The sequence below is a fragment of the Fusarium verticillioides genome, chromosome 9 (assembly GCF_000149555.1).
Source record: "Fusarium verticillioides 7600 chromosome 9, whole genome shotgun sequence".
Taxonomy (NCBI): domain Eukaryota; kingdom Fungi; phylum Ascomycota; class Sordariomycetes; order Hypocreales; family Nectriaceae; genus Fusarium; species Fusarium verticillioides.
The window spans coordinates 1710726-1732929 of NC_031683.1; the positions used below are offsets into that span (position 1 = coordinate 1710726).

The 22204-nt window shown below is 48.2% G+C and overlaps 9 protein-coding genes across 12 annotated transcripts; 2 read left to right on the top strand and 7 right to left on the bottom strand.

Annotated features, from left to right (window-relative positions):
- Positions 1-364: 364 nt before the first annotated feature.
- Positions 365-1850, bottom strand: FVEG_10339 (hypothetical protein). 2 transcript variants are annotated; one of them, XM_018899457.1, is made up of 2 exons: positions 1800-1850; positions 365-1715 (listed from the first exon to the last, which is right to left on the bottom strand). In XM_018899457.1, exon 2 carries the CDS (start codon positions 870-872, stop codon positions 576-578), a length of 297 nt encoding a protein of 98 aa, XP_018757526.1. In that variant the 5' UTR covers positions 873-1715; positions 1800-1850; the 3' UTR covers positions 365-575. The 2 variants fall into 2 exon arrangements, with proteins under 2 accessions (XP_018757526.1, XP_018757527.1); XM_018899458.1 differs by lacking the exon at positions 1800-1850 and having other exon boundaries at positions 365-1344; positions 1397-1743.
- A 149-nt stretch (positions 1851-1999) lies between these two features.
- On the top strand, positions 2000-4150 carry FVEG_10338 (alkaline phosphatase). 2 transcript variants are annotated; one of them, XM_018899456.1, is made up of 3 exons: positions 2000-2119; positions 2212-2736; positions 2791-4150. In XM_018899456.1, exons 1-3 carry the CDS (start codon positions 2117-2119, stop codon positions 3937-3939), a joined length of 1677 nt encoding a protein of 558 aa, XP_018757525.1. In that variant the 5' UTR covers positions 2000-2116; the 3' UTR covers positions 3940-4150. The 2 variants fall into 2 exon arrangements, with proteins under 2 accessions (XP_018757525.1, XP_018757524.1); XM_018899455.1 differs by lacking the exon at positions 2000-2119 and having other exon boundaries at positions 2150-2736.
- Positions 4151-4257: 107 nt separating this feature from the next.
- FVEG_10337 (hypothetical protein) lies at positions 4258-6903 on the bottom strand. The gene has a single exon (XM_018899454.1). It carries the CDS (start codon positions 6365-6367, stop codon positions 4463-4465), a length of 1905 nt encoding a protein of 634 aa, XP_018757523.1. The 5' UTR covers positions 6368-6903; the 3' UTR covers positions 4258-4462.
- Positions 6904-7568: 665 nt separating this feature from the next.
- Positions 7569-8332, bottom strand: FVEG_16785 (alkaline phosphatase; the record flags this gene model as incomplete). The annotated part of the gene is made up of 2 exons (XM_018906017.1): positions 7569-7777; positions 7858-8332. 2 exons carry the CDS (start codon positions 8330-8332, stop codon positions 7569-7571), a joined length of 684 nt encoding a protein of 227 aa, XP_018757522.1.
- A 544-nt stretch (positions 8333-8876) lies between these two features.
- FVEG_10336 (50S ribosomal protein L34e) lies at positions 8877-9602 on the bottom strand (the record flags this gene model as incomplete). Its single annotated transcript, XM_018899453.1, has 3 exons — positions 8877-9065; positions 9316-9439; positions 9565-9602. 3 exons carry the CDS (start codon positions 9600-9602, stop codon positions 8877-8879), a joined length of 351 nt encoding a protein of 116 aa, XP_018757521.1.
- Positions 9603-11042: 1440 nt separating this feature from the next.
- On the bottom strand, positions 11043-13119 carry FVEG_10335 (hypothetical protein). Of its 2 annotated transcripts, XM_018899452.1 has the most exons (5): positions 12552-13119; positions 12212-12499; positions 11811-12118; positions 11685-11748; positions 11043-11622 (listed from the first exon to the last, which is right to left on the bottom strand). In XM_018899452.1, the coding sequence occupies exons 3-5, from the start codon at positions 11934-11936 to the stop codon at positions 11423-11425; spliced, it is 390 nt and encodes a 129-aa protein (XP_018757520.1). In that variant the 5' UTR covers positions 11937-12118; positions 12212-12499; positions 12552-13119; the 3' UTR covers positions 11043-11422. The 2 variants fall into 2 exon arrangements, with proteins under 2 accessions (XP_018757520.1, XP_018757519.1); XM_018899451.1 differs by having other exon boundaries at positions 11811-12499.
- FVEG_10334 (hypothetical protein) lies at positions 12656-14637 on the top strand. The gene is made up of 2 exons (XM_018899450.1): positions 12656-13150; positions 13256-14637. The coding sequence occupies exon 2, from the start codon at positions 13508-13510 to the stop codon at positions 14132-14134; it is 627 nt and encodes a 208-aa protein (XP_018757518.1). The 5' UTR covers positions 12656-13150; positions 13256-13507; the 3' UTR covers positions 14135-14637.
- A 2082-nt stretch (positions 14638-16719) lies between these two features.
- On the bottom strand, positions 16720-18510 carry FVEG_10333 (hypothetical protein; the record flags this gene model as incomplete). Its single annotated transcript, XM_018899449.1, has 6 exons — positions 16720-16789; positions 16840-17013; positions 17073-17211; positions 17356-18057; positions 18107-18171; positions 18227-18510. The coding sequence occupies 6 exons, from the start codon at positions 18508-18510 to the stop codon at positions 16720-16722; spliced, it is 1434 nt and encodes a 477-aa protein (XP_018757517.1).
- A 922-nt stretch (positions 18511-19432) lies between these two features.
- On the bottom strand, positions 19433-21951 carry FVEG_10332 (hypothetical protein; the record flags this gene model as incomplete). The annotated part of the gene is made up of 3 exons (XM_018899448.1): positions 19433-21211; positions 21263-21861; positions 21907-21951. The coding sequence occupies 3 exons, from the start codon at positions 21949-21951 to the stop codon at positions 19540-19542; spliced, it is 2316 nt and encodes a 771-aa protein (XP_018757516.1). The 3' UTR covers positions 19433-19539.
- Positions 21952-22204: the final 253 nt, after the last annotated feature.

Below are 22204 nucleotides of genomic sequence, written 5' to 3' on the forward strand. Positions count from 1 at the left end.
TGTTATAGATATCTATATATTCAGTTGAGATTCGACTCTACGGATTTAGATACTAGAAATGTATACTATCCTTGTCTCCATCTTTACACTGCGTACAAAGGCGCCAACGTTGTATCTCACAGTCACAACATCCCCCTTTCCAAGTCTGGCGTCATCCCCTCCTTTTTAAAACGGTAACCCACGGTACTCGGAGTTACCAGAATACAGCGGGTCAGACTTGAGCATTCTTTGACAGCGAAGGGACAGGGCCAATCCAGTCAACTCTCTTCCTTGATGTGCACCAATACCCCTCAGAAGATGTCGTACGAAACGGAGGAGTCTAGTACCGGCTCTGCATGCGTAAGCCATCAGTTTTGACTCAAGCGTCCATCAGCAAGCGATGGCACATCGTAAGGTTGTATGATATTACTAATAGACTAAGGGTACAGATATTAAAATATAACCAACTCCTGGCAGCTTTTGCAGTTGCCGTCGTTCCCATGCGCCGCACTCATGCAAATACATCCTTCACCTTCACCTTGAACTTGGGCTAGACCTTCTAATTTGGCTTCATTTTATCGTACAGACGCTCTCTCTCAACCTTGTCTGTTGCCCGGGTGGTAGAAATATGGATATCCAGGAACCCTAATAGAAGGGCATTCGAACCACCATCGAGGGCAACAAACGCCATGTGTCAGAATTATCCGTGTGTTGTGCCAGCCAGCAACACAATGATCGGGGAGAGTAAAGGGGAGCTCGTTTAGACCCTCTGTTGTCCAGGCATCTGAATCATTGATTCGGTGGATTTCTTGGTATACTTGGGGGCAGGATGTTTCGAAAAGGAGCTCGCCATAACATCCGCAAAGGTTTAGAAATAAAACGTAACCACACATGTGGGCTATTGATATCTCGTTCTGGGGGCCTTGGTATCTTGTGTGCGCCCGTTGAGTAGCATGAGTGAGCCAAGAGAACGAGAAGCATAACGATGGTCCTGGTGGCTGGGCTTGAAGCAAGTCTCGTGAGTCTCAGGACATATCATGGTCCGCATCTTCAGATTGCCGGTAGGGTGGAAGAGTGGTGGTTTTTCGTTCGTGGTTCGGGCGCCAGCCGCGAACCTTCTAATTGTTTAAACGGTTTGCGCTTCTGGTCCGTTTGAGGATCATTGTTAGTACCAGGCTCATGTGTAGCAACTTGCCCCTAACGAGCTGTCTGACAACCGTTCACTTATGCCGAAAGCAACGTGGAGCTAGTTACTCCGCGCATGAATAGCGAGTCACAAACCCTTCTGTGGCACCAATCTGTCATTCTTGATCCGGCGAAATTGGATCTGACATGTTGATTCGAAGTTGGCTTTGGACCAAGGAGCTTCTCAGTTCCGTTAGCTGTATAGCATGGCCATTAACGAACTGGAGCAAACATTATATATAGCATGAGACCGTCGTCTCGAAGAAAGAGATAGCCTAAACTTGCTATGGATTCACAGTGCAATGAATTCGGGTGAAGTACATGCTCGGTCCAGCTTTATACCAGTCCAATAAGCTTGAAATTTGAGTTGTCGTATATGACGGGTCGTCGCGAGCCGCCACCGCCTGTTGAAACAACGGTACGGAAGTCGGGTCTACTTCTGTATCTTATTCGAAGATGGATCTGTTGGATCCTCTTCCGAAAATGAGGGTCGTGAACGAGTCAGTAGAGTTTTTGTAGAGTTGAGTTTCTCCAGTATAGAGTTCAACTCCCTAACCAGTAGGTAAGCACACGTGAAAGTTCAAAGGCGTATTTGGAGACCAGAGAAAAGAGCAAAACCCCATGATCTCGATTACCTTAAAATTATGCTCGCGTGGTCAAGATAAGATCTCACGATTGGTTTATCTTCTCCAAAAACTGATTATCAGTGAGCAATAGGCCTTCATCCCGCTCCACCCACGTGAACCACTGATGTCACCCGGTCCACCACTAATGGAACTGTAGCCCCCTGTAACAAGCTTTGAAGCTCCCCCAGCATAGCTCCAACTCGTAGTGTCGCATAACTAACTAATGGATGTCATAATTGCCTATCCAACCATTTTCTGTTGTCTTGCACCTTGCACAACCCAGCACTCTCCCTCTTCCTCCTTCTTACGCGGCCAGATACCGTACAATGGTTTGTCTCTCCTCTTCTTCCCTTCTGCCTCAGTCCGAGACTTATTTTGTCATCCCACATTTTCCCTCCAGCTAACAATGTCTTCTCCTCAGGCCAACGAAAGCGATCCTCTCTTGTCCGGTGACGGTGAAGGCCGCTCCAATGCTCAGGCCGATAAGAGCGCCCGGAACTCGCGACTCCGTGAACTCGGCCTCTTTGCCTGGGCTCTGATCGCTACTGCTGCTGTCATTGTTGTTGCTATTTGGACCCAGCATGAGCAACAAACAAAACATGATCACAACACGCCCGCCTCTAAGCGAAACCTCGTCTTCATGGTGTCAGACGGCATGGGCCCTGCACCTTTGTCCTTGACGCGTAGCTTCCGACAACACGTGGAAGAGCTTCCCTACGGCGATACCCTCACTCTTGATAAGCATTTCTGGGGCACGAGCCGGACTCGCTCCAGCAGTTCCTTGGTTACAGACAGTGCTGCTGGTGCGACAGCCTTCTCCTGTGGCAAAAAGACCTACAATGGTGCGATCTCTACACTCCCTAACCACGATCCTTGTGGAACCGTCCTAGAAGCTGCCAAGCGTGCTGGATATCATACTGGACTTGTTGTCACAACAAAGATTGAGGTACGTATGACTAGAGGGTATTAGGTCATTACGAAACTAATGAATACTGTCTAGGATGCGACTCCAGCCTGCTTCAACTCCCACGTGGTCCTCCGCGAGATGGAAGACGAGATTGCTCTTCAACAGATCGGAGAAGGTGTCCTGGGCCGAACTGTTGATCTGATGCTTGGTGGTGGCCGCTGCAACTTCTTGCCCAACAGCACAGAGGGCAGCTGCCGAGCCGACGATACGGACGTGATCAAGATTGCAAAGGAAAAGCACAACTGGACCTACACCGACAGTCGCGCCGGCTTTGACGCCCTCAAGGGCGGCAACAACGTCAAGCTGCCTTTCCTCGGACTCTTTGCCCCAACGGACATCCCCTTTGAGATTGACCGTCGAAACCACAACGACGTCTACCCCTCGCTGAGCGAAATGGCCAAGACCGCTCTTCGCGCTCTTGAGAAGGCTACTGAAAAGAGTGACAAGGGCTTTTTCATCATGATCGAGGGCAGCCGAATTGACCATGCCGGTCACATCAATGATCCTGCAGCTCAGGTCCACGAGGTTCTTGAGTATGACAAGACATTCCAAGCTGTTCTCGACTTCATCAAAGAGAGCAAGACTGAAACTGTTCTTGTCGCAACCAGTGATCATGAAACTGGTGGTCTTGCCACTGCGATTCAGGAACCTGGCCACCTCCCAGTCTACAACTGGTACCCCAAGGTACTTGCGAATGCTACCGCTTCAGCTGAGTGGCTTGACGCCAAGCTCAACGCACACATCGCCTCTGATCCCAGCATCAAGAAGAATAAGGAGAAGCTAAAGAAGTACATCAACGAGGAACTCATCGTTCGCGGCCTTGGTATCTCCAACGCCTCTGATAAGGAGATCACCACCATTGCTGATCATCCTGAGAGCGCCCTTGTCCTCTTCTCAGCCCTCATCTCCCTACGCGCTCACGTCGGTTGGAGTACCCACGGCCACACTGCCGTCGACGTCAATATCTATAGTTCTGGTGGCCCCCGAACAGAGAACATCCGTGGTAATGTTGAGAACACCGATGTCGGCAAGTATTTACGGGAGTACCTTGAGGTTGACGTTGACGCGATCACCTCGGAACTCAAGGAAAAGATGAGCAAGGTTAATCTTCAAGATGTTGGCATGGAGGCACTCGACGAAGTTTGGCCTCTTGGTAACAAGTACCATGCTATTGAGGTTTAATAGACATACTGCATTTCTTAGAATGATTACACGACTTATATGGGTTTAGCAAGAGGCGGGCAGGGAAATCTTGGTCAAGATATGTAGAGTGGTATACCCAATCTATAGTAGATTTATTCATTAACCTGCCTATGGTGCGTTTGAACTTTTTGAGTTTCCATACCAACACAACTACAGCTACTTCTGAGCTGCTGTCTATTGAGATATCCACTTCACATGAAACCAGATAATCATCTTCATTATCGTTATTCCCGCATAGCGCCAGTGGTACACGAGTCTAAAAGTTGACCAGTCCACCTCAATACAGACCTGAAAAAATTGGGTAGCATATCATGTCTATTCAGTGACCGCTACAATGCTTGACTGCGATCAAAGCATCGAACAGTCAATTATCTATACGCTAGTTACCAACAAATACCACCAGCCAGACTCCTAGTTGTTAACCAAGTCAATGTTTTAAACCAATGTACTCCTCGCTTGTGACCGTTAACCCCCTTAACCAAACGCCTTTCTCCCTTGATGATCATGACCGCCTGACTGAAGCCGAACCAATATTGTATCGTACATATAGATGGTCCTTAAAGTGCGAGTGGCGGATCCCATTTGGCCTCGCCTTGGCAAATGTGTCGATAGCCTCCTGAACACCGAAATCGCACCGCTCAACGAGATAGCATACGATAAGGTATCCCGTGCGGTTGAAGCCGTAATGGCAGTGCACTCCAATAACACACTGCTCCGGATTTGTCCAGCCCTCAGTGGTAGCACGCGCAGGCTGCCGACTTCGAAGATCGTCAACTAATTTGATAAAACCTTCAACCTCACGATCCTCGGGGGGTTTCTTCGAAACTGTGGCGAACTTATGATAATGAATCCCAGCTCGTTCTAGACCGCGAGGGTCATATTTAGGATGGTCTTTGGAGATATCAATGACATCTTTGACAATAGAACCCCAATTTGAAATAAAATTCTGTGGAGAATGGACATCATCCACTTCACGAAGTGTCTTGAGTGCCCGGAAAATGGGGTTTCCAGTACGTCCAATCGGCTCGGATACTGAAGTAACAGACTTCCACTTGTTAAGATTTTTGACGTCCCATTTTCCCTCCTGGTTGAGGTATTGCAGTTGCCAGGCCAGTGAAAGTCTTCCAGTAACGTGCGTGGCCAAAAAATCAGAAATTAACCCGGCGACGGCACGAGCTGAGCAAGGAGCGTAGAGGACAGCGTGTGTTGCAGGTAGTGGCATAACAGCGGTCTTTACTACCTTCCTGGGATGGTTCGGTTGCGCAGGTAGTTCAGTCATAGTCTCATTGGGGGTTGAGGGATCATTGGGGCTGTCCACTTCTGAGCTGGGAGCCACCGAAGACTTGGCCTTTGTGAAGTCATCATCATTGATATCTTCAATAGCTTGTGGAATATGATCCTGCGGTTTTGTAGAAGTGTTGGCGGGGGCAGCAGCTTCGGCGATAGCCTCATGTGTCTCCTCCGATGCCCCTGATTCTGGCAGAGTTTTGTCAGGGTTCAATACGTTAGCAATTCTTGTGGCTTCTTCAGGCGAAACAACAGTGTCCCCCTCAGCACCTATCAGAAAGACGGGGATATTTAATCCTGCCCAGACCTCTAAGGTCGGTAGGCCGCCTTTAGGTTTGCCGTTTTGATAGAGTGGTAGGGCGCCATTGGCCATACGTCTAAAGACCGGGGTTCGACTCTGTCTGTTGAAGCGATATTGGAGTTTTCGGGTAGCCTCGTCGGCATCCTTTCCAACGAAACGCCTGACGCTGGTACTGTTGTGTCCTCCCCAACCGTTCCAGACTCGCCAAAGATCAAACATCCATTCTGGAGCCCAAAGTCCCACCCGAGCCCACCATGTCTTTGATTCATCAGGAGGGCTTGACACAGGGCAGATAGCCACCAACCCTACGACGTACTCGGCTAACGAGGTTGTGTGCTCGACTTGCGTGTTGGCCAGCTTAGCAGCGAGACCTGTCCCCATGCTATGGCCGATCAGGACCACTCGTTGACCTGCGTCCTTATCTCGATAGTCCTCAATGACTGTTTCCAAAAGCTCTACCAAAGCATCCGTCGTGTAGGCTTCCCAATCAAGGACTGAGAAATCAGATCGGCCACAACCGGGGTAATCAATTGCCATGCAAGTGGCCACATCCACCAGACTACTTAACAGAGGATGAAACTGGGCAACAGAGCCGCCCAAGCCATGCAGAAATACCAATAGTGGTAATGGAGCAGGCTTTTGGGGTAGTGCGTCTGCCTTGATACGTTTTCGGTAGAAAACCCGAATCCCAGAGTATGTGAAACGACTTGTTGTATAGGACTTGAACTCTGAATGATCTTTCAGCAAGGTCGGGTCAGTGAGGTGAGGGTCAGTGGAGTCGATATCGTCCTGTTGGACGCTCGCTGCAGGAGAGGCCATAAGTGCGTCTGGAGGTTTTATACCAGGATATTGGCGGAGGTGTTATAAGTTTGTCGCGAATTTTCTATAATTGATAAGAAAGAGGGACTGATTCGCAATTGGATTTGGTTTAGGTCGATTGTTCTTCGTTGTATCAGAGATTGAAGCTGCTGTTGAGTCACAAACCAAGTATTACACGAGTAACACCAAGTTCGCGTTTCTCCGACCACCGCAGCTGTCTCATACAATTAAGTTGAAATAAGTCAAATAGTGTAACGCCGCAAAGACTTGCAGTTTCATAGAGAAGCCTAGTTGACAACGAGAACTTGAACGATCAACAACCCAAGGCCCAGCCAAGCTTGTGAAGTTCCTGGACCCTAGGTAAGTTATGTGCCCCACGCGAACCGCGGTCAGGGCGCGCCAAACAACAAAAACTTGAGTCAAGTGTGACCTAATAATGTCAAAATTCGATGCTGAATTCGATGATCCTCAGTGTGGGTATTGTGTAGCGTTGCTGGATTGACATTGATGATGAGAATGGATAGACTAACTATTTGGTTTGAGTAATTGTCAAAGTTCAGGGAAGCAACCAATTACACAATTGCATCATACCTTGTGGGCGAAGTAGATCGCCATTGGGGAACCAATTATTTGTGCAGGACTGAGGCATGTTGTGCATGGAGCCTACCCTGAAGGTGATGGAATTTCGGAATAGAATCTCGAAGAAATGGCTCTTTACTGGACAATCGTGGTTTTTTTTTTTTAGGTTTCTATCGTTGACTTGGACAAGTTGGCTTCGAGTAAGGCATGGCATTTTCGACAATGGCAATATGTGTTTGGTTTAGGGACAGGCTGCGTAATAGTTACACGGTATATTCATGGACAATAAATGCAAGTACTTTATACCCATTAACTAGCAGACTAGGTATCCATAATCCATAGTCTTTGGCCCTATGTTATACTTCGACTTTGGCAACACAAGTTCCTGGCTTCGACTGTTGAAGGATATATCATGGCACATGGAGAACGAATATAGAATTTGAGGACAGGGAGCTTTCCGAACCCAATGCCGATTGCTTTCATTATGCAGGCAAAATAGTCAGTTTGAAGACTCGCCATTTCCCGGTTCAAGATAAATAGCGAATATATGCATCCTGCCCTTGCGCTCATACCCTTACAATAAAAATACACGTTCGAAGTGCACCTCTCGATTCAACTGCGTTCATTCCGCCCCAACGCCGTCCTTCCATCCAATGGGTATTAGAGCAGCTGCTACGTTCGAAACGCCTCGTTCTGTGGCCAACAAGTTGAACTGCGCAGCTGCATTTCTCGTGTCTAGAATTTCGATTCGCATACCGAGTTCCGATATAAGTCGTCTCGTTTCGGGTGCCAATGGCATAATAGATGGGCCGACCCCGATGATGAGAAGATCTGTGACTTAATTAGCAAAGAGCATTCTCCTCAAAGGTGCGAAAGATGCCATGACGCAAGTGACGAGGATAAAAACATACCAGGTCGGGGCCATAATAGATCAAATAGCGCAAAGGCCTTTGGTGGTAGCTCAAACTGGCCCTTGTTGTTGACAAGATTCATTGAGCCTTTGGCCTCCCACGGACGCCAGTTGAACACCTCGCCATCAACCAACAAAACGCCGTTGCCGCCCGTCACAGTGATGCCGCTGTTCAGTCCAAATCCATCATACATACACACATCGACCGAAGTCGAAGGCGCTGGAGTATTGCCGAGCACGTCGAGTTCTGCAAAGTCGGTCGGGGGAGGCTGCGCTGGTGGCTGTTGATCCTTTCTCCGGCTCGGAAGGGTGTGGAAAAGTCGGCGACTTGATGTAGAAGCTTGAGAACGAGGTGAGACTGTCGAGGTGGTGGCTCTGAAAACCGTAGTCGCGGATCTAGGTCGCGGCGTCTGGACGAGAGCTTGGCACACTGCTCGTTGTGCGCTGCAAGGCCGGACGAGGCTTCTTGATGACATGACAGAATGCCAATCGTGACAATATCGTGGGTTTTAAGGCTCACGGTTGTGGTGAGGGAAGGATTTCTCGTTTCAATGTAGGAATTGGAAGAGATTGTCCAAGTAAGTGGGGGATAGATAATTTTAGCACGTCATGATTTCACCTCGCCTTAATCAGTCTACGAATTTGAGATGACACAAATGGAGAACCGGTCAAACGACAAGGAATCATTGAAACACATATTGTCAACCTGTGGATATAATTTGACCCAGTTGGCGCCATCAACTTTTATCTCACTTTCATGGTCGCAATTTTTCTCACACCTTCGCCACACCAACAATACTTCATCACTCATGCGAAATCCACGCCAGCTTGATGTTCTTTCTCATTCAAGTCACCAAGAGGATAGTAGCAGTCCTAAGACGGCGGACGGCCAACCATTTGGCACCGGCCCGATGTATCATGCAGTCCCTTTTTGCCTAATGAACACCAAAGCAATGAACCGAGTCCTCAGAGTTCCTTGCCTTTCCCACGCAAAGCCTAACCTAGCAATGGAGATTGCATTTATTTCTTCTTCTGGCTCTGCTCCTGCTCCTTGAGCACCTTCTTGACGATCTTCTGCTCCTCAATGAGGAAAGCTCGGACGATACGGTCGCGGACACAGCCGCCGCATCGGGAACCACCGTAGGCGCGCTGGACGGTCTTCTTGGGCTTGGAGATCTGAGAGTACTCGCGGGGTCGGAGAGCGGGAATCTATATGGATTGGGTCAGTTCTTATATTCCACGGTAGGCCGATAATCCTTTGCGACAGAAGGTTGAGACAGAACGGGAAGCCAGTTGGTGGGATGGGTCTTGGTGAATCTCCTTCCTCTCGTGATATGTGAGGGCTTTGGCCTTAACATTGAGCCTTTTAATATCTCGCATACCAGCCAGTGCCCGTTTGCCGTCCCCGTATTGTCTCATCCCTCGTATCGCAGAAGATTCGTTGTCTTGGTCGACTTACGCCTGAGAGCTTGGAGCCGCAGTCACCACACTTGGGAACGGTGCCTCGCTTCTTGATGTGAAGCACACGGAGCTCACCACCAGGTGTACGGATGGTCCTCGTGGTGTTGGATCGAGTGTTCCAGCTAGGAGGATGGTTAGTTCCTGATCGTATGGTCGTGTCGGAAGTATGAGGCTGTATGGCGAGAAATGGTATCTCGACACATTTCGAGAGCGAAGAGACTCGACAGCTTCGTAGGGAAAAACTCACCCGTTGCGGCGGCGGTAGGTGACTCTGTGGTTAACCATTGTAGCGGCTTGGTGATTTGACTGAGCTGCTCGGGTTAGTTGGTGTTGGACGTTGGTCGCGAGAGTAGGAGAGGAGATTTCGCAAAACACTCGAGTTGTTAATTCTGTGTGGGTGTGTAAAATTCGTGGTGGGACTAGCGCACTTAGCACGTGACACAGCCACAGTGTGGCTTTACACTTTCGTCCAGCCGCAGATTCCACTTGGATGTAAAAGAGATCTTCAGGGTCAGCGAGGAGAGGAAAGAAAACTCAAGACCTTGATCCTAAGCGATGAAGATATTTAGGTAAATCTATCATAAATTTAGGGAAATCTTTGCGACGTGACGTTTATTTTGACACCCTATATTAAGTCCTGTAATTTTCTTGCTCCCTGAGGGTGAGGTAGTCGCATTTAGTTCTTGGTGGTAGATAGACAGAAAGTAAGCTTCATTTGTGTCAGTTTCTCCAAAACAGAGCATATCTCTGTGCTTCCCAAGCGCTGCTGAACAGCCTGCGTTAGACGAATAGAATTTGCTGTTATTCAATGGATAGATGATGCGTTACAGCACTGGGATGGATCGAAATGGTGCATCAGGCTTTGCTTCTTAGACTAAAAAGACCAAAAGCCGAGCGTAAGTCGCAAATTGACTCTTTGAAACATTCACCCTGGTTGTTTCAATCTTCTAATTTGCTCTGAATAATAATGCGATGCCTTGCCCGGCCAATCTAAGGCTCTTACCCGCGGCCGATCTCGCTGCAAACTCAACTACCTACTTGTATTCAGATACATACAAATGTTATTTAGAAGTTTTACCAAGTCCAGAAACAGTAGATACCGCAGAAACAGTAGATACCGAGATGCTGAGTCTTGACTGAACCTGGTACTATATTACTCTGACTACAAGTCGCAACGTGACTCGACAAGTTTACTGCATGAAATTTTATCTTTATTCTGGCGAATGTTTAGAAATAAGGCCAGTCGGTAGAAGATAGAGGAGTCGCCCATATCCATCATTACTGGTTCTAAGTTCCCTCCCCGAAGATCTTTGAGCCTTTAGCTACCTAATTACTCAAGCTAGACACACTCCATGATTTGGAGATACAGAGGAATATAAGTTTTTGCAGTCCACGTTCTAAACACTTCATATAGAGTGCTAAGTAAATAACATGAAGACTATATTAAGCTAAAAATTAAGCCAATGCCATTGTCAATTATGATCTTTCTGCCCCCTTTGGTAGCTCGGTGTCGGTCCCAATGTATCCTCCGCCGTTAATCGTGATGCGGCTGGCGAACCAAAAGTTAACATAAAGATACGGAGCAGTGTGGAAGCCCATTAAATGCAGAGGGGACGTACCTCTATGGGCCTCGCGGCCTCGGGTCATATCTGAGGATGAGTAATCGAAAATGGTGATCCTATCCATGTCCTCGAAGAAAGAAACTGTCTTACAGAAACTTAGGGGCTAGTTCTCTCGTCCCCAAATTATTCAGATTAGGATAATTCGACTGTGATTGATCATAAACTCTATAGAAGTGCCCCGAAACCTTGTTTCCATTCGCTGAGCTTCTGGTTGCCTCATCGGTAAAGAAGTAACATTAGAATTCATGGTGTCGAGTATTACCAATGAGCGAGGCGGCAACCTCTGTATCTACCTACGGTCCATGGGACCGAGACCAACTGCAAAGTACTTTGTTCTAAAACTTCATAATGTTGATGTGCCGTCTTCCAGTAGTGAAATAGTTCGAAAGCGTTTCCTGCAACACACTTGCTCCTATCATTAATGTCCCGATGATGTAGTTAAACCGTCCATAAACGCCTATGCTATGTGCTCCATGTATCTCATTATTCTTCATCCATCCTGAACCAGTCTGGGTGATCATAATATTCCCAAGTCTTGATACCCGTGGGCTCTTCCTCTTTCCTCTTCTTGGCCTGCGCAAAGATTTCACGACTTTTCTCATCGCGCATCAAGTCAGTAACCTCTTTGATGTTTGCTTGCGCTTCATTGACCGAGTTCATGAAAGCTGCAAACATGACATCGGCTATACATAGGTGATGGGTCAGCTCAGGATGTTTCAGAGTATGAGTACACCAGGGAGCCTACGTGAAGGTTGTTTTTGCACAAGCGGCTTGATCATCTTGGGAATGGTGTCGTTCAATTGCCGGACCTGAAACAAGAGCCTGATGAGCATGTTTACATCCCGTTCTCTCACGTTGAAAACAACGTTACCTTGATGTGCAGAAGCTTGAGGCGTTTCATGGCTTCCTCAAGGCGCGCTTCATCCCAGTCATCCTGGCCGGCTGCATTTGGCGCATGAGCCTGAGCCTGATTTTGAACGGCAGGCTGCTGGTTCATATTTGCGAATGGGGTAGGAAGGCCGGCAGAAGAGAGGATATCCAGGAGTTGATGGCGCTGAGGAAGCAACACGAGATAGCAGGTGGCCGAGCGAATGAGAGGCTTGCGTGGACAATAGGGAAAGGATCAGACTGGCAAAAGTGGGCAGGGCTCTATTTTTATTCCAAGATGGATACAAAGGCCTAACGAAAATGGTCAGTGCTTGCACTGTAAACTTTGTTGATGCAGGGAAATATTCTAGAAGTAAGGAATGGATGTGTTGGATAGATGCATACAAAAGATTAACTTAATTATTAACTGTGTCTTCCTTCGTCCTTGCCTTGCGTGACGTGGGGCAAGCGTCGTTAGTTAGGGGAAAGGAAGAAGCTTTGACGTCTAGAATCCCGTTGGTGCAACCAAGTTGAATGAGACCGTAGGCACATGCAGTTGAAGCAAAGTAAGCTGAGCCGTTTTGAGGGAACGAGTCTCGATCAAGCAAGGGACCAGGAACCAGGAACCGGTGACCCGTACCAGTATTATGGGACTGCGACTGTAGCTATAGCTGTAGCTGCGACTGAAATGAACTGAATCCGTCAGAGTAAGCCCGCACCGTGTCGATCGATGGAGGGGACATACCTCGAGTTCTTTGTCTGGACGCAGCAGTTGTCAGTGTATCACAGGCATCAAGCAAAAGGGTCCATCAGAGTGACAAACACCTCAATGTTCATGAAACAAGTCGAAGCCCGCAACTGCTGCGTCTACCCGTATCAACCGCCAACTCTAACGCTCTATTCAGCCCGTCCGTCACGTGCTTGGCATCCAAACAGCCTTAGGTGCCCTGATGATGAAGCCTCAACAAGCCCTGAGTGAGCTTCTTCACACCCCCTTCGTTCGAAGTTGGAACCGTTTCCCCGTTTCCACTTGGAGAACCTGATTTTATATCAAGGGCCCAGCGCCTTGGGCAAACACATCTCTTTCACCACAAGCCTGCAATCAATCTTGCTACCGACTATACCTATAGTCTCTACCTTCCATCGTCGCACCCGCTGAAGCTACACAAAGTCACCATCTCAATCTCTCAGCACGTTGCTTGACCCCTCCACACCCTTCCCTAGGTCCCCTTACTTTTCCACTCCGTTCATACTGTCAGGTACCTTACCTCACCTTGCTCTGCGCGAAGCACTCCCCCTGGCTTGTGCTTGACGTACAAAACGACGCTTCGCAGCATCCATCAGGTACGTAGACTGCACCCTGCTGTCACCTACGGCCCCGCCTTTCTGCAGGTCTGGCCTGTGAATGGTCCGCCTGGCCCGGACCGGATCAACACTAAACCTTGTTAGGTCCATACCTGTATCACAGTTAGAACAGTGCGGGAAAGTCCAACCCAGCCTTTTGCATACCTGCCCTGTAAACTACAGCATCGCGACCAAAGCCAACAGCATCTCTCGCCCATTCGCGATCTCATTCTACACCTCGCACCCGGTCCTGTTAAAGCACCCCGAAGTCGGTTTTTTCTTGGGCAAACTTATTTGCCCTCTCCGCTTTATCTAAACCGTTCCGTTGCAACCGCCACCCTGGCTCAATCACTCGTCATGCCGAATACACCACCTCCAGCGCTATTACCCCCACCAGAAGGTATATTTAGGACCTTTGAAGATTTGATGGCTTCCGTCCAGCGCGTTGCAAAGGACCAGGGCTACGGAATTGTCAAGCTTCGGGCTTCAAACTACCGCGACGGAAAGCCTACTCGCTACGATCTCGTTTGCGACCGCGGTGGTGTCAAGTACAACAGCACTGCCAAGAAGCGCAACCCTTCAACGCGCAAAATTGATTGTCCCTTTCGCGCCAAGGCTGTCTGTGAAGTTCAGCTCGGAAACCAATGGCGTTTTGCTATCCAAGAGGGACGTCACAACCACGAGCCACGAGCTCCCTCCGGCACGCCTGGTCAGGAGAACGCGCCGCTGGCTACATCGATCCGATCCTTCACTAATAAACTCGACCGCCTGAACCACGACATGGCTCAGGGCCTAATGCGCATTGAGCAGCGTCTCGATAACATCGAAAAACGCATGGACAGTCTTGAAGCCCGAGCTGGAGGCGGCTACGAGCCACGCTTCCAGGCTATTGAACAAAGACTTCAGGGGATGGAAGGTCCTCGAATGGATGGGATGGGTATGGACGATGTCGAAACACGTCTTCTAGCCTCGACGGTAATGTAGGAAACTGGCCAGATAGGTGCGGACGCGCGGCATCTCGCCATGGACGATCGCCAGTGAGTATCAAGATACCTACCTGGTGGATCTATCGGGAAACATCAACGTCTACAACGGCGACGGAGTTCATATCAACAAAAGTGGTTCACAGCGAAGTGACTCGTGAAAGTCATGCGGTCGTTGGTGGTTCTCAAGGATTTTTGCTAATGACAAAGTACGAACTGTTCAGGGCGTTTAGGGAAAGGAGCCTACAAAGTTGAGGGCTATGTGAGATTACTACTACCCTTGATGGGGTTGCGCGCATGGGATTGATTCATTTGTTCTGTTCTTTTCGACTTATTACCCTTCTGTCTCTATTTCTTAGTACGAGAGGACGGCTTTCTTATTGTGGAGATATAAAGTCTAGTGTGTACATTAACAAGTCGGCAATTATTAGCCGCGTGATGTTTGACAGATTATTATTCACAATCGCATCGACCTTTGCCGACATGTTATTCTTTCTTCGCCGATTTTGCCCTGGTGCCCTGACTTGATCTACAATCAATGTTGCTACCCGTCTCGAGCGAGGTTGGCCATGTCTCGAAATGCTATTGCTCACTGACCAGGGCCGCCGAGCTTGGGCCCTCTTTAACGCACGTTTCCATGTGGTATTCCCCCTGTGGACATGGCTATTGACGCCTCGCACACTGTACAATGGTACATGCCCTTGTTCATTGAGGCAAACAACCGTTTCTGGTAAACTCTAGATCACACCGGCCCCACGCACGCCTTGATCAGATCTGTCTGCGAGGAGGTTGCTGTGGTTGTCGCTTTTTATTACTCCTCCAGTACGAGCTTACCAAAGCGGAGAACATCCTGATGAATGTTGATTGTGGTGTTGGTCAAGAGGTGTTGGTCCAGTACTGAAGCTTGAATGTGGTGTGACAGGCACGAGAAGTATCAGACGCATAGCGGAAGAATCAAGATCCAAGCAAAGATCTAGGGGGACCACGATCGCCTTTGTTCTATGAGGCCGGATTGCATATCCCTCGGCCTAAGTTATTTTTGTGTTCAACGATGAGTACCTTGGTTGACTGGTTGAGGTTGATAATTTTCTTATTGGCTATTAACTTGCAGAACGTAGTTTTCTTGCCAATAATTGCTCGCTATCTTTCCAACAAGTCGCGATATTATTTCGACTAGAAAAATATGGTAATCGTGCAGCGATCTCCACCAACAACAAATCCGAGAGACTGACAATGCAGTTGGAACTTGATTGAGTTAGCAGCATGATGCATCGACAATGCAATCACCTTACGAGAACCTGGAGCCTGATGTCGAATGAGACATCTGTTTCCAAGAGGTGTCCTTATCCGTCCTCATGAAACACTGGATTACAAGACAGAGAGATCAGAAATGGCGCGTATGAGCCACTGTAACTGATGGAAATATACATATGGTGCCATGGTAGAAACGGCTAACCCTCAGTCGACGAGTGCCGCCTCAAACGCTGACAGACAACGGCTGAGCAAACAAAACTAGAATCCTGGCGGTTGTGCAAGGCAAGGTAAGGCAGGGTGCCTGACCGTTTGTTAATACTTACGACTGAGAACCTTCAGGTCTGTCGAAAAAACTGTAGAATCTAAGCTGAAAAATAATTCTAAGACATACATGTAGGGGTAAAAGCCATCGGCAGCCTCCAAACGCCCAACAAGTTACCAAGTCGAGCTGACCAAAGTTGGTCAAGGCAGTTGTCAAGGTATTCCCCTATTGCTTGGGGACTTTCACGCCCGGTGGTATTCGGAGTTGCTGGTATCCGTGCATCTGTTGACACCCGTGTCATATCTTCGAGGAGATTACCCGCCACATAACAAAGCTTTGTTATGTATGCAGATTTGTGAGATACAGCGGCTGCATGCATTCTGCCGCGTGCGTGGCCAGATCCGCGGCGCCTGGATTTACAAAGGCCGGCATGTTGTGAGAGTGACAGATCCTAGTTAGTTGTTTGTGAGCACAAGAACACAGCCGACATATCTTGTGTCACCTGGTGGCGCCGGCCGAGTCCTCATAGGAGTACGGCCCCGGCGTTGGCGATAAAGATGATGTTGACAAAATCTCAAGTATTGTTTGTGATGGCTTGGCCAGTGAGAGCAGTAATAACATTATTCTCACATATGCTTGGTGGGTTTTACCAAGAACTTCGAACGCCATTACACAGACTTAGAGAGACCATCAGACAGGGGGTGGTATATGGTTGCTTTTGTCAACACGGGTCAGGCACTGCACTTGGCCGTTTTGGACTGAAAATCGAGCCCCGTTGACTTGCAACTCAGCTACGTATCCGTGCTGTTTGCTGAGAAAGGCCAGAGGCTGGTAATTCCTGCATTTTGGGCTGCTAGGGCTTTCTGATCGACCTTGTATGAGGTCAGAGAGCACCGGCAAACATCACAGAGAGATATGAGGACTTGCTGGAAGAGCAACGAGTAAGAGTCCAAGTCTGATATGGCCTTCCACCAATATTACTTTAATCGCCAAATGCGTATTTGCTTCAACTACGTAGGTCTACATCATGAAAGTATATAAATAGAGGTGAGTTATCAAATTCCCGTGCCTCACTTAGAAGAGGTGCAAGTTCCGAAGCCACTCTGGCACCCAGTGCCACAATATGCGCTCGTCTTACCACTAGATACGTTATTAGATAAAAGGTAGTAATGGGGTGAGATAGAACTTACCAGTTTCCGCTCTTGGAGCAGCAGTCTCCGTATGTAGAGCCCTTACAAGTCTGGTGATACTTGTCACCGCAAAGACCATTGGCCGAGACAATGAGAGCACTTCCAGTAGTCCACTTGTTGCACTTTCCAAAGTCAGATTGACAACCGCCGTCACAGTATCCGGATGTTGAGCCGCTGTAGAAGAAATAGTTGGTCAGTGTTTTGCTTGCTAGGGGCTAGGACTGAAGACTCACCAGAAGTTGTTGTAGGAGCAACAGTCTCCCCACTTGGATCCGGTGCACTTTGTGCCCCCATTCTTAGCACCGCATGTGCCATCCTTAGTAGTAGAAGAGGCCGCGGTGGTCGGAGAGGAAGCTGTTGAGAACATCAGTGCTTGCCTTCTTGAAGCTTTTTGGGTTCACACAAAGCTCCGAAACACCCGAGTGATACCACATGGTCAGAGAAACTCTGTCATACATCGGGGCATATCTAGATGGAGTGTATCGTGCAGGTGGAAATACTTACAAGCAGGGGCACTGTATACAGGCACTGAAGTCTTGAAGTTAGGATCAGTGACATACCAGTTCTCACGGGCATCTCCCAGACACTCTCCGACGGGAACAGCCTTGTATCCCCTTTCCTTGATTGTCTTGATCATGAAAGCAGTAAGATTGTAGGCAGTTTGCTCCTGGACATCATGGCTCAGCTCGATATAAGCATTGGCCTTGGCATTAGTAGAAACACCGTTAGAGAAGGTGTTCTTGCTAGTCTGTATCTTTTCGGGGGTGTTGTTCTCAAAGTCCTTGGTGTCGAGGTTCCAGTTGATAACATGATAACCAAGCTTGGTTGCATAGTCAAGGCAGCCGGAGACTCGGTTGCAGGTTCCGTACGGGGGACGGAGGTACTTGGGGAAGAACCCGAAGATGTTACGGAAGGCCATCTCGTTGTAGATGATCTGCTGCTGGCGGACCTCGTCACTTGAGGCAGTGAGATCCTGGTGTGACCAGGTGTGCGAGGCGAGCTGATGGCCTTCCTTGTGCATCCTGCGGAGGATCTTGGGCCAGCCTGTAGTCTCATCATCAATCTGACCCTTACCAAGGTTGGTACCAGTGATGAAGAATGTAGCTTTGATGTTGTTCTGCTTGAGAACATCCAAAACTTGGTCAGTGTACTTGTAAGGGCCGTCATCAAAGGTCAGGGCGAAAGTTCCCGGAGTAGTGCAGTTGGTGATATACACATCTAGATATGGTCAGGTCGATGGTTTAGGTAGTTATGTTTGGGTACTTACTATAAGGGACCTTGCCATTGGTCGATCTGGGAATGTTTGCTGTGGTATCACCCTTGGGCTTCTTGCTGAACATGAGTTAGGTCAGGCCTCAACGCATACCTAGGTCGGAAACCAACTTACCTTCCGTCACAGTTGCCGTTGCTATAGTCCATTTGGCATTGAGGTGAGGAGCAATAAGGCGAAGTGGTGCCACAGTAGCCAGCGGCAGAGCAGCATTGTCCTTTGGGACAAGAGCCACTATCCTTTCCACAAGAGGCTCGCTTCTCGAGTCCCTCGGACTGAATTGAAGCATGATCATGACGAGCAGCGATGTTGACCTCGGTTCCTTTGCGTCTGACCATAAAGTCATGTGCAAAGACCATGCTTGGTAGAGCAGCCAGCGACAGGAGAGTGAGAGACTTCATTATGAAACACTAACAATTATCCAACGAATCCTTTTGTGCTCAAGAGATAAGAGCTGGGGATCGACACACAAGTGCACCAGAGCTCTTAGATATAAGTAACTTATGTCCATGACGAATTTTTCGTTTTAGACTATTGAGTATTTTAAATCCTTGATGCCCGCCAGACATCTTCAAGACTATTCTCGATCCGAACAACGGACATTGATGACGAGACCGGCGTTACGAATGTTTTCTTTTGTGGATAACAAAAGATAACCCATTGACGTAAAGTTCTTTTTTAGTCTTGTTAAATCCTATTTTCAGGTCCAACGACAATGAAGAGGCGTTGTTGGCTTTGACGCTTCCTCCGGTAAAGACTCTCTCAGTGGGTCATGCTATGATCAAAGAAAGGACCGACGATACCATCACTGATCGGCTATTGGAGAAAGAAGATATAGTGCAATGACAAGAGTGAGCGAATTTGGTCACTCTGCGTCATGTGAGAATCCCAAACTTGGATTACCATACACCATCAACAATTGGTTGTACCAAACCGAATTGCCATGCGTGGAAATGTCTAGCTCATGGCGTCTTACATCTTACATACACCACCCCATTTGTTCCTGGGAGGCAGTAGCCGCACTTTACCAGGATAGGTAAGGGATCGACACGTTGTTGGAGGAGCTTCTGGGCCGTCTCTCCCGATTCTAGCGTGGTGGTTCTAGCCTTTGAGCTATGTAAATCTAAACGCCAGCCTCTAAGCCTTTCAGGTGGTGGGTGGGGAGCTGACGACCGCGCTTTGATGTAAGATAGCTAACAACGTTGAAAGAGGCGCTTGAGGAAATCTACAGGGATATCTTTGTTAGACTCGAGGGTCAAGCAGTTGGTCGATAAACCTGGGGATACACATGGGGTGTGCATGTTATGTCTCAATGCTCTCTATGCACCCGTACTTTAGGCTTAATCAATATTGGGATTAACTAACATTTAGGAGTTTCAAGCCTATAGTATTGTGGCTTTGGCGTCCAACTACTGCAAACTATAACCGAACTACCGGAGTTGAGCAACTGGTGGCACGTATACTACAGTTGGCCTCCGGACTGTTACTCCCACTGTAGTCTCATCAGCCTGACTACTTTCACTATTCAGCTGTGGTGAGTTTGGTCCACTGCTTGAGCCCTCTAATCTTTGCTTTTCCTGAACCTGGTCTTCAGGTGTTTCAGTGATGACCTTCCTTGTCTTGCCCCAGCCAAAGCTATCCATGTTAAAAACAGCAAATACCATGACTGCAATGTTCAAAAATGGCCCAAGAACAACGAATATGAAAAGGCCAAAAAGATACTGGAATCTTTCCAGCTTCGACTGAGGGAGCCAGACAGCCATGATAACGTAGTAGATGAGTGGTACGATCATGATGCCTGCAAAAGCCATAATGATCCACCACGGCTGATGCATAAAAGCAACGATCATGCATCCAATAGAAGCAATTACAAAGACATTAAGACACCAAGTAAGGACGTTAGAAAAGGCCAGAATTCGTTCCCACCATTGGCAGTGTCTTGCTGTCGTCAATAACAAATCGTTGCTTGTAGCTCCAAGTGTCCAACGGCGTCGCTGGGACAAGAAAACACTCCAAGAATGAGGCACATCCGTATATGCTCGAGCTCTCAGTGCCTGCCGAGTTTGCGCCTCAGGGAAGGTCGTAAGAAGCTGACAGATGTGATTTCTGTCTTCGGAAGCAGTGGCTCGAATGCGTGTGATCATGCCATCAAGCGGTCTAGGATAATATCCAAACAACTCAACCAGGACCTTGTCACCGCAGGTCATGTCGCAGATTTTTAGCAGCTGGCAACATCCTGGCAGGCATGAGACCTTTTTGGTGGCAATGGATTGATGTAGTCGTCTCAAGCCTTGAGCAATCGTGTACTCGGCATTCTGATAGATCGACCACAGATTCCAGTTGCCGTCCTTGAAATCGACTGCAACATAGCCACAAACGCCCACGGTATTTGGGTATTTTGATTCTTTGAGCAGCTCTGAAATGCAGGCCTTGTCAAAAACGGTGTCTGCGTCCATGCCAATCAAATGGTCCACTTGATTGACCTTGACTTCTTGTGTAAGCCAGTCGGTCATTGAGAGCAGAAATTGTGAAGAAAATATCGTCGTGGGGTTGGTGTTTCTGATGTTGAACTTGTACAAAAACGAGCGGATAACAATGAGGCTATCTCGTTTCCCCTGGTTTTGCTCTTTGACGATGCAGTAGAATGGGACGCCCTTATAGTAACCCCATGAGATCTCGACATCCATGGCTTGACCATCCCAGGCTCTGTAAGCTCTGGTGATCTTCTCACGGTGGAGTTGCTCAACAAAAATGTCTTCATTGAGGTACTGGGCTGTCGTTTTCTCCATTCTAGGGCCGCGGACACGGCCGTCACAAATGACCATGATACCCCTCTTGTGATTGTTAATGCCAACTTGATTAACCAAAGAATCAAGAGACTTGGTACATTCTTCTAGGGTTTCATTGTAACAAGGCATGATCATGATGAGGTCCTCAAGATGATCGGGCTCAGTCATCTTCTCAGCAGAGATGAGATTCTTGAGAGTGAAACAGATGATGGAGGCAATCATGATGCAGTTGAGAACAAGGGGGAATGAGATGAATGGGATGTAGACATAGTAATAGCGAGGCCACCACCAAGAGGCAAAGATGAACATGAAACTTCATGATGTTAGAGTTGAAATTATCTTGTGGAGGAGTAACAAGACTTACTTGACAGAAATCAGAAACGCAGTCATGATGTACTTTTGCCGAGTGACTTTCCTCTGACCATATTTCCTCAGGTACTCATCCAAGTTCTGAGACTCGGAGTCAATCTCAACCTTTGGAGCAGTAGCGGCATTATCCTTGAGGATTGAGTTGCGAGGAGAGGTTTGAGTGGCAGTGGCAGTGTAGTCGACGGCATGGGCCGAGACATCTTCAACACTATACACGGACCCGCTGTCCCGTCGTCGGGCTACCGGGTCAGGTAGCCTGGGACGAGGAATGATGAGGTATCTTTGGTGAGAAGACTCTCCGGGAGATGGGCTGCTTGGCTTGGTGGGAGGGTTGGACGAGAATTGGGAGACGGATGTCTGGGCAAAGGAAGACTTGTATGAAAGGGAGGCAGTGAACAATGAGGGGCCAATGCTTTCGTCAGACGACCTTGCGTCGTCTTGACTGGTTTTCTCCAGGATGTCTCCCAGAGTCACATCATGAAAGTGACCTTCATTGTCTTTGAGAACATATCTGTTGTTTGACCCCTTGGTAAAGAACGAGGGGAGGTGGGGATAGCTCTTTTCCTGCTGAGTTGGGCTCCTCACAGAGGTACCCTGTTGCATGTTAGCAAGGCCCTACTAATGAGAGAGTTGACATACAGTCGTCTTAGTAGTACCAGTTTCTGGAACATGAAAAGCCGCCATGTTGTTGGTAGTCCAAGCAGACAATGGTTCTTGGGACGGATGAAGGAGAAGTTAGAGCAGATGGTAAGGAGCAGACACCTTCTACATCAAGAGATGAGTTATACTGAGACTTAAGCTTAACATAAGCATCATTACTCGATATTACACCCCTATCATAAAAAAACACTCCTTTCTCTTCCTCGATCGAGCTCCATGCTGCCCAGTCTGCCAACTTCTCACCGTCAACTCTGACGCGATCATGAGCTCGGACACC

Excerpts from the sequence above, each read along its gene's own strand:
- FVEG_10339 (XM_018899457.1), bottom strand. The coding sequence starts at position 872 with ATGTGTGGTTACGTTTTATTTCTAAACCTTTGCGGATGTTATGGCGAG.
- FVEG_10338 (XM_018899455.1), top strand. The coding sequence starts at position 2,197 with ATGTCTTCTCCTCAGGCCAACGAAAGCGATCCTCTCTTGTCCGGTGAC. Across the intron at positions 2,737-2,790 it reads TTGTCACAACAAAGATTGAG|GATGCGACTCCAGCCTGCTT; the intron begins GTACGTATGACT and ends AATACTGTCTAG.
- FVEG_10337 (XM_018899454.1), bottom strand. The coding sequence starts at position 6,367 with ATGGCCTCTCCTGCAGCGAGCGTCCAACAGGACGATATCGACTCCACT.
- FVEG_10335 (XM_018899452.1), bottom strand. The coding sequence starts at position 11,936 with ATGAACCAGCAGCCTGCCGTTCAAAATCAGGCTCAGGCTCATGCGCCA. Across the intron at positions 11,749-11,810 it reads TCAAGCTTCTGCACATCAAG|GTCCGGCAATTGAACGACAC; the intron begins GTAACGTTGTTT and ends CTCTTGTTTCAG. Across the intron at positions 11,623-11,684 it reads TGTGCAAAAACAACCTTCAC|CCGATGTCATGTTTGCAGCT; the intron begins GTAGGCTCCCTG and ends ACCTATGTATAG.
- FVEG_10334 (XM_018899450.1), top strand. The coding sequence starts at position 13,508 with ATGCCGAATACACCACCTCCAGCGCTATTACCCCCACCAGAAGGTATA.